Genomic DNA, 9,599 nt, shown 5'->3' with positions numbered 1-9,599 from the left:
TTTGGAATGTGGGAGGAAACCGGAGTACCCGGAGAAAACCCACACAGGCCCGGGGAAAACATGCAAACTCCACACAGGGATGCCGGAGCTGGAATTGAACCCGGTACCTCTGCACTGTGAGGTCAACGTGCTCTTTTCAACCTTCTGGGATACTGTATTTCTCCTCTTTCCGCTATAGGGCACTTGATTTTTGTGCGCTACATGCTTCCTCTTTGAGAGTTCAACTGCAAATTATTGTGTGCAGATGGCCTGCGAATGTATAATTATTCTTTAACTGAATGTAGTGTCGTACGTTTTGGCTGAGTAAGTTCAAAGTGAAAGTGCTCGACTATGCCACATTCAAAATGGTAAATGTCTGCATCCGACGTATGAACCACGGACGTATAATGGATATATGTACTGTATACGTCATACACACGTCCAAGAGCGCTTCGAGTTGCGTTATCATGAAACCCACTGGAGTTGCAGGCATGACACGCCCTTTCCAATATGATTGGTTGCTCCCTCGAGGGATAATCAGCTCTTGGCTACGTAGGTGTAATACGGGTGTGTGCGTGTGTCACTGCCGAGATCTCTAGTGGGATTGTGAACGCCTTGACACATTATCTTCCGGTGACGTCACGGATCACGTGTTTGACACTCTGCCTGTGACTGAAGTTGAGGAGAAAGTTTTGACAAGCTCACAGGAATCGAAACCAGCGGCCAACATTCACGATTAAAAAAAAGAACCACAGCAACCATTTCCTGTGGGGAAACGATGGAATCTGTTGCCCAGGTAACAACAACACACAGCAAACGCTTTATTTTCAACTAACGCCCCTTCAAAGAGCGACTTTGTTCCAGCAAGTAACTTCTCCTCTTCTTTCCAATGGCCTCTCTCTCTCTATCGTCTTTTAGAAAGTGTTGTCGTCAGGATTTACTCTCGACTTGGGTCCTCTGAAAGAGCCGTTGGCGTTCATCCGCTTGCTCGAATGGGTAAGTTTGGTCGTCGCCATATGGCCAGAAGAGCCGTCTCGTGATTCCGTCTTTTTCGCTCGCGACAAAACGAGCGCCCAAATTGATTGACTGGAGCCATTTCACCACTTTGGTGGTGCTGCAATGAGGTTTATATGTTTTGTACTTCCGTGATGCCGCGCGCTAATTAGTTAGCTGAAGTTCGTGAGGATGCTAAGCTAAAAAAGGGGAGCAATATAATGCTTATACATTTTCTGAATCGCTATGTTAATTTCGCGTTTTATTGGGCGTGGCTCTTGTATACATTCTGCCTTGCTGCAAGCCCAGGCAACATTTTAAAGAGGAAATGCTCATATTAAAACACTTTAGTTCGCGAGTAAACATTTTGTTTCCGAGTACTTTGGACCACCGGTATTCGCGATACGCGAATAGGCAAAATCCGCGTATAATTGATTCCCATTACAAATGTATTGAAAATTTCTTGAAGGAGCGAGGATAAACCTACCTCCAATACTGTTTTCCACGAAAAATGAGGGTTAAAATGATAATAATAAAAAACACTTATTTACGTATGTGTTCAATATATGTGATTAAAAAAAATCTGCAGGTGTCAATTCGCGAGTATTCAGGGGTCTACTGTCCAGCATTACCTCAATTTGTTCCGTGACCAAGCTTAATTTAAAATCGTCATCCCCCATGGAAATGAATTCAAATGTGATTAATCTGTTACCACCACCCCCCCCCCCAATTTTTTTTTATCATCAAAAATGTGTTAGTTTAATTTATTAAAGTATGAAACAAATTAATGACATAAACTGGTTTTATAAAGTATAACTGTATGCTGGAGGCAAGCGAGTCACAACCATTGCAGCTGTCGTGTTTGCTTTAGGGGGCTTAGCCCGCTGAGTGACATCAGGAACATGCATGGCCGGTTAGTCTTTGGGTGGGCGTCTGGACTAGGGTGCAACGATTAATTGCATTTGCTATATAGTCGTAAAATATGATTTGCTTATTGCAAATGCTGCCATTTGACTGGACAGAGTTCGGACCACAGAGATGTCAACACAATATAATTAAAGCCCGCTGTACTTTTTGCGCAACATTTTTGGTGGATTTTCCGTGTCGTGTTATGACGTGAGACCTTGAGGTGTGTATCTCCTGTCTTCAGAGTTAAAAAAAAAAAAAAAACGAAATTGGCTCATGTTTATATGACCATCACAAGTGCGTTGAACCATTGTGTGCGATTGCAATTGCAGGTGTTCACAATCTTTGCCTTTGCCACAACCGGAGGCTACAGCGGTACGACCAGCATCAACATCCAGTGCCCTGGCAGCCAGAATCAAGAAATCCACGCAGACTTCAACTACCCGTTTAGGTTAGCATGGCGATAATTATAACAACAATAACAGCTCAGATTTCTGTAGCAACGTGCGAATCAATCTGCTTCAACTCAATCAATAAAATTTTTAGACTGGTAGGGGCACAAGGAACATATTGCAAAAAATGTTTGTGACTTCCCCTCAAGTTCGCCTTTTTATTGTTTTCTATCTATTATTTTTATGGCGTTTCATTTAGTGGCGTGCCGTGAGATTTTTGTCCTCTAAAATGTACGCCATCTAAAGTGCGCTTGCGCTCTCGCCGTCGTTTCTTCTCCGTGTTTCTTCAGGTTGATGCAGCACCCGTATGATGTTCCCACCTGTGTCGTCAACGCAACGAAGCCGGCGGTCTACTACCTGACTGGAGATTATGCTTCATCGGCGCAGTTTTACGTGTGCATCGGAGTGTTGGCGTTTCTGTACAGCACCGCCTCCCTCGTCATCTATTTGGGCTTCCAGAATCTGTACCGGGGATCGAGTCGTGGCCCGATTGTGGTACGTTTCCGTGGCTTCTTGACATTTCTCACTCGAGTGAAAATTGTTACCTCGTTGTTCTGTCATGATCCCATTTGTGACGCTGGTCAATTTGGCAAACGTTCAAAAGAAAAGCTCTCATTCAGAGCTACATTGTATTTGTGATATGGTCAAACTTTAATTAACATTAACATCCATCGATATTTTTTATTTTTTAATCCCGTTTACTCTCGTTAGGATCTATTACGTGTGAAAGCGATCCATCCGTCGTCAAATTCAACAACCAAGGCAGCTTGTCACGTTTTCCACACATTAAAAAAAAATGGTCGCGTAATCGATTCAGGAAAGCAACGCAGGAAAATGCTCTCGCATTCGCTGGCCGGTGTGAACGAGGCTTCACAGAGCAGCGTCAATGAAACGTTGGCCTTTCTCGGCAGCTGACAGCAGCGCGCTTCGCTTCCGTTCTGTCAGGACTTCGCACTGAAAGCATCAGCGAGTGCTTATGCCGTATGTTGAGGTATTCTCATTTTATAGACCCTGTCAATTTTTGTTTTTTTTAAAAACTGCTCAGAAACGATGAGTTTCTCAGATTTTTCTACTTAACGGGGAAATGTTTGATTAAAAAGAACTTTTGTTTTCTTCTCGAGACTACGAACATAAATCCCAAATTAGGAATACAAATGATCCTTTTTGATCATCTATTTGCAGAAAATGAAAAATGATCAGAAGACTTTTATTAATCATTTTTTCCCCCCGCAGCTGTGCAACACCGGTGTTGGGCGGACCCCTTTACACCTGCAAAACCCTCGTTTTCAGCAAACTGAAACCCAAAAAAACCGACATATTTGTTAAGATATCAACATTGCAATGAAGTCGGTTTTTACGCTTGTGCTTGGTTGCCGTGGTCATGGACAAAAACGGCCAAAGTGAAGTTGCGAGTTGGGAGCGATGGCGAACATGGCTAGGCGAAGACTGGGGGAGGCGAGTCCCGCCCCCATTTGTGAATGGATTGTGGATGCTCGGGCTGACGTGTCTACTTGCTACAGTTGTTGGAGCTTTCGCAAAAGCCGCCATCATTTCTGAGGAGCCGCACGGCAACGAGGCTGACTCTGACAATGACGCGAGAGAAGCGGGCGTCTTTGATGGTGACCTCGCTTGGCGGTTCATTTCGGGTACACGAGATGAGGGTTTGAGGATGAGGTCCAACGGAACGCAGTTTTGCTCCTGCTGCCTTTCCAAAAACACCCGCTAGCGTGCGTGCACGCTTTTGTGTTTTTTTTTTTTTTTTTTTTTAAAGGTCACATATGTTTGATCGTGCCTTCTAATTGTGTTCGGAAAGTGTTGGAGATTTCTTCCCTCCAACGCGAAAAGGTGCGTCGGCATGAAAATGTAAGGTAATTGTCATAACAAAAATGTTCATGATTATTGTCGTGATCACATGATAACACAATATTGCTAAAAGAAAAAAAACGGACAATTTCAAAAGATTTACACTCTGTCCTGTGCTCTTTCCACAGAGTCAAATTTGTAAACGGCAACAACCAAAGGGAATCTGAATGTTTCACGCACATAAATCGACAGCGATATGTTTAGAAGCGGTGTGGCTCCATGAACACATGATGCGGTTTCGCTAAACGGTTTGGGTCTGGAGTGCCGCGTAATTGTCACGGCAAATGTCCCCCGGCGTCCATGCATGTGGCATTTTTAAATGGCCGGCCAAATTGATGAAATGACATGTTTTGTTTGTCAAAGGACCTGCTGTTGACAGCGGCCTTTGCATTCTTGTGGCTGGCTTCCTCCTCCGCTTGGGCCAAAGGCTTGTCCGACGTCAAGTGGGCCACCAGTCCCGCCACCATTCTGACTTTTCTCACCATGTGCAAGGATGTCAACACCAAATGCACGGCGGGTGCGATGCCTCACATGGGCCGACTCAACGCCTCCGTGGTAAGTTCGTTCCCCTTACATAAAAACAAAAAACAACCAAACCAAAAAAAACTTAATAAACACCAAAAAGTCCCTTTTGTCATAAAATTCAAGAGGATTGAGCCTGCTTATTAAATTCCTGAGAGAAACGCCATTTTATTTGCTCAATTCACCCAAAAACAAAACAAAAAAATTGCCATTTTTCAAGTTAAAATGAATTCTTCAACAGAGCTCAAACTACCGTTTAAAGTTCTGGCGCGACAGAAATCAATGTCAACTCGGTTTAATTGGACCAATTCAACAGCGGTTGAGATGTCATCAATCTTGTGAACTAAGCTGAAAGTTTGGCACAAACGGCATTGAAACTGTGATTTCAACTTTTTAAAGATCATAAGATTTTAAAGTTAAACCTTGTAGGTGCAAACGCACCCAAAATGTCATAAAACACCAAAAGCGACTATTCCAACCCACTCTCGCCGTTTGACTTTGCTTTTATTCGTCGTCGGAGCTTGCACGAGTCCCTGACAGGCTGTTGTGCCTTTTGGCGTGGATGTTGTCACTGTAGCTTTGATGGTGAAAATAAATGGGACACTTTTCTCTTCCCGGCATCCTTTGTTGTGATAAAGTCACACAAAAAAAAAGCTGAGAGAAAGACAATGAGCAAAAAAAAAAAATATATATATATATATACATATATCCGTTGTCAGGACAACCACTGACTCAATATTGGCGCCGGTTACAATGAGCTCTACTGCTATTTCATTCCCCTCCCCTTTTTTGTGTGCGCACAGATTTTTGGTTTCCTGAACGTCATCTTGTGGGCTGGCAACTGTTGGTTCATTTACAAGGAAACTCCTTTCCACAAGACGGCCGCACCGCCTGCAGCAGATGCGGAGGGCGGAGGTCGGCCATCATAACTCCTCATCCCGTTCATTGTCTTTCCGGCACGTCGGCTTCTCGTGGCGTGACAGCGCTCAAAGAACGGCTGCAGATTAGAGGGGATACTGATTCTTAGGCTAAACATTTACACTGAAAGTTGAAGGGTCCCAATCCCGTTTCGTTGCCTATATCCGGTGGGGTTTTTTTTGGGGGGAGGGAGGAAACTCATCGTGATGACCAAACATTGATGCCAGAGCTCCTCTGAATTACGGTACATGGCGTCTGCAAAAAAACAAAACAAAAAAAACTCCTTTTGAATTTGTCCAGAATACCGATTTGCAGCTGGGGCTCATCGGTGCCAATTTTCTTGTCAGTGTTTTTTTTTTCCTAACTTTCCAAGGCCTGAGTCCATTTGAATCATTTGATGTAAATGTCGATGTTTAGAATGCAGTTCTCAAGAAGAATGCAAACCTTTGGAATAGTTTTACTCCCATCCTCTCGGATAATTACAACATTTGAAACTCAACAACTAGAATAATCGAGGCCCTTATTCGATATGCTTGTGTTGATGTGCGCTCGACTAGTAGTAATAATAATCCCATAAGATTAATATTGGTGCTGCACTTGAATGACTTTATCCAATTGCCAAAAACAATTCTTCAAGAATTGTTCCCCATCCTTGAGTGAAGGAATTTGTGTTCCAAATTGTTTGATTTGCTTCCGAAAATGAGATCTAAGTGAGGTTTTTCTTTTTTTAATTCCATTTTCTGTCACTTTGCATCGCATCGCTCGGCTATTCTTGTTTACTGGTTTAAAACTTGAGCTTTTGATGACTATGGTTATTATTTACATTTATTTACACATTAAACTGTTCTATATGGGGGGGTGGGTTCTCATCTCCTTGTCTTGAATCTTTGTTGATGTAAAAAGAAGACTCGTCGTCGTCATCATGAAGGTCCAGTAGTATTTCAGCGACTGAAGCAATCAATCCTTTGACTAATAAAATCTGCTTTGTTACAAAATGGCTCCGACCAGCCTACATTCTGCACAAAACATTTGTGCTTATTGTAAATATCTGCTTGCTCAATAAAGCCCAGCTGTGTCCATTGTCATTTGTCTTATTAATAAACCCAAGTGTCAAAAGTCTCGCTATGTCGGCAAAGATGAGGCAATACAACAAACTTGTTGAATCGTCGCAGGAAGTAGCATGCAAGTGATCAAGTGGATGGCATGAAAATACGAGCGCAGTTTGCAGAGCCTGCCCACGTTAACATTTGCAGTTTAGCAGTGATGTTAAGTAAGGCATTTTTGGCTGAAAAAAACGACCATGTATAGTAAGGCGTTTTTAGCCGAAAAAAAATGACCATGTATAGTAAGGCGTTTTTAGCCAAAAAAAAACGACCATCTATAGTAAGGCATTTTTAGCCCCAAAAAAACGACCATGTACAGTACGGCATTTTTAGCCCCAAAAAACGACCATGTATAGTAAGGCATTTTTGGTCGGAAAAAAAACATGACCATGTATAGTAAGGCATTTTTAGCCCCCAAAAAAACGACCATGTATAGTAAGGCGTTTTTAGCTGAAAAAAAAAGACCATGTATAGTAAGGCATTTTTAGCCCAAAAAAACGACCAGGTATAGTAAGGCGTTTTTAGCCGAAAAAAAACGACCATAAGGCATTTTTAGCCGAAAAAAACGACCATCTATAGTAAGGCATTTTTAGCCCCAAAAAAACGACCATGTATAGTACGGCATTTTTAGCCCCAAAAAACGACCATGTATAGTAAGGCATTTTTAGCCCAAAAAAACGACCATGTATAGTAAGGCGTTTTTAGCTGAAAAAAACTACCATGTATAGCACGCCGTTTTTAGCCGAAAAAAAATGACCAGGTATAGTAAGGCGTTTTTAGCCGAAAAAAACGACCACGTATAGTAAGGCATTTTTAGCCCCAAAAAAACGACCATGTATAGTACGGCATTTTTAGCCCCAAAAAACGACCATGTATAGTAAGGCATTTTTAGCCCCAAAAAACGACCATGTATGGTAAGGCGTTTTTAGCCGAAAAAAACGACCATGTACTGTATATAAAGGCGTTTTTAGCCGAAAAAAAATTACCATGTGCTCAACCCGTATTGTTTTGTGGTTTTTGTTATTGTAAAGTGTCCTTGGGTGTCTTGAAAGGCGCTTATAAATAAAATCTATTATTATTATTATTATGTATAGTCAGGCGTTTTTAGCCGAAAAAAACGACCATGAAAAGTAAGGCATTTTTAGCCCCAAAAAAACACCCATGTATATATATTACGGCATTTTTAGTCCCAAAAAACGACCATGTATAGTAAGGCATTTTTAGCCCCAAAAAAATGACCATGTATAGTAAGGAATTTTTATCCCCAAAAAACGACCATGTATAGTAAGGCATTTTTGGTCGAAAAAAAACCGACCATGTATAGTAAGGCATTTTTAGCCCCCCAAAAAAGGACCATGTATAGTAAGGCATTTTTAGCCCAAAAAAGACGACCATGTATAGTAAGGCGTTTTTAGCCGAAAAAAACGACCATGTATAGTAAGGCGTTTTTAGCTGAAAAAAAAAGACCATGTATAGTAAGGCGTTTTTAGCCGAAAAAAACGACCATGGATATTAAGGCGTTTTTAGCCGAAAAAAATGACCATGTATAGTAAGGCGTTTTTAGCCGAAAAAAAACGACCATAAGGCGTTTTTAGCCGAAAAAAACGACCCTGTATAGTAAGGCGTTTTTAGCCGAAAAAAATGACCATGTATAGTAAGGCATTTTTAGCTGAAAAAAACGACCATGTAAAGTAAGGCGTTTTTAGCCGAAAAAAACGACCATGTATAGTAAGGCGTTTTTAGCCGAAAAAAACGACCATGTACTGTATATAAAGGCGTTTTTAACCGAAAAAAACGACCATGTATAGTAAGGCGTTTTTGGCCGAGAAAAAAAAACGACCATGTATAGTAAGGCGTTTTTAGCCGAAAAAAACGACCATGGATATTAAGGCGTTTTTAGCCGAAAAAAATGACGATGTATAGTAAGGTGTTTTTAGCCGGAAAAAACGACCATAAGGCGTTTTTAGCCGAAAAAAACAACCATGTATCGTAAGGCGTTTTTAGCCGAAAAAAATGACCATGTATATAGTAAGGCTTTTTTATTTTCGAAAAAAACGACCATGTATAGTAAGGCATTTTTGGCCGAAAAAAACAACCATGTATAGTAAGGCGTTTTTAGCCCCAAAAAAACGACCATGTATAGTAAGGCATTTTTGGCCGAAAAAAAACGACCATGTATAGTAAGGCATTTTTAGCCCCCAAAAAATGATCATGTATAGTAAGGCATTTTTAGCCCCAAAAAACGACCATGTATAGTAAGGCATTTTTAGCCCCAAAAAACGACCATGTATAGTAAGGCGTTTTTAGCCGAAAAAAACGACCATGTACTGTATATAAAGGCGTTTTTAACCGAAAAAAATGACCATGTATAGTAAGGCGTTTTTGGCCGAGAAAAAAAAACGACCATGTATAGTAAGGCGTTTTTAGCCGAAAAAAATGACCATGTATAGTAAGGTGTTTTTAGCCGAAAAAAACGACCATAAGGCGTTTTTAGCCGAAAAAAACAACCATGTATCGTAAGGCGTTTTTAGCCGAAAAAAATGACCATGTATATAGTAAGGCTTTTTTATTTTCGAAAAAAACGACCATGTATAGTAAGGCATTTTTGGCCGAAAAAAACAACCATGTATAGTAAGGCGTTTTTAGCCCCAAAAAAACGACCATGTATAGTAAGGCATTTTTGGCCGAAAAAAAAACGACCATGTATAGTAAGGCATTTTTAGCCCCCAAAAAATGACCATGTATAGTAAGGCATTTTTAGCCCCAAAAAACGACCATGTATAGTAAGGCATTTTTAGCCCCAAAAAACGACCATGTATAGTAAGGCGTTTTTAGCCGAAAAAAACGACCATGTACTGTATAT

The 9,599-nt window shown here is 41.1% G+C and overlaps 1 protein-coding gene across 1 annotated transcript; it reads left to right on the top strand.

The window, feature by feature from the left end:
* The first annotated feature begins 612 nt into the window (after positions 1-612).
* Positions 613-6,718, top strand: sypl2b (synaptophysin-like 2b). The gene is made up of 6 exons (XM_086112858.1): positions 613-775; positions 898-975; positions 2,211-2,329; positions 2,621-2,825; positions 4,557-4,748; positions 5,519-6,718. Exons 1-6 carry the CDS (start codon positions 758-760, stop codon positions 5,642-5,644), a joined length of 738 nt encoding a protein of 245 aa, XP_085968984.1. The 5' UTR covers positions 613-757; the 3' UTR covers positions 5,645-6,718.
* Positions 6,719-9,599: the final 2,881 nt, after the last annotated feature.

The sequence above is a fragment of the Hippocampus guttulatus genome, chromosome 1 (genome assembly GCF_054856545.1).
Source record: "Hippocampus guttulatus isolate MCC_2025c chromosome 1, RoL_Hgut_1.0, whole genome shotgun sequence".
Classification (NCBI taxonomy): Eukaryota; Metazoa; Chordata; class Actinopteri; order Syngnathiformes; family Syngnathidae; genus Hippocampus; species Hippocampus guttulatus.
This window is presented reverse-complemented; position numbering and strand designations above follow the sequence as displayed.

Bases quoted from the DNA above. Each gene is read 5' to 3' on its own strand.
- sypl2b (XM_086112858.1), top strand. The intron at 2,826-4,556 runs GTACGTTTCCGT...TGTTTGTCAAAG, and splicing joins CGAGTCGTGGCCCGATTGTG to GACCTGCTGTTGACAGCGGC. The intron at 4,749-5,518 runs GTAAGTTCGTTC...GTGTGCGCACAG, and splicing joins GCCGACTCAACGCCTCCGTG to ATTTTTGGTTTCCTGAACGT.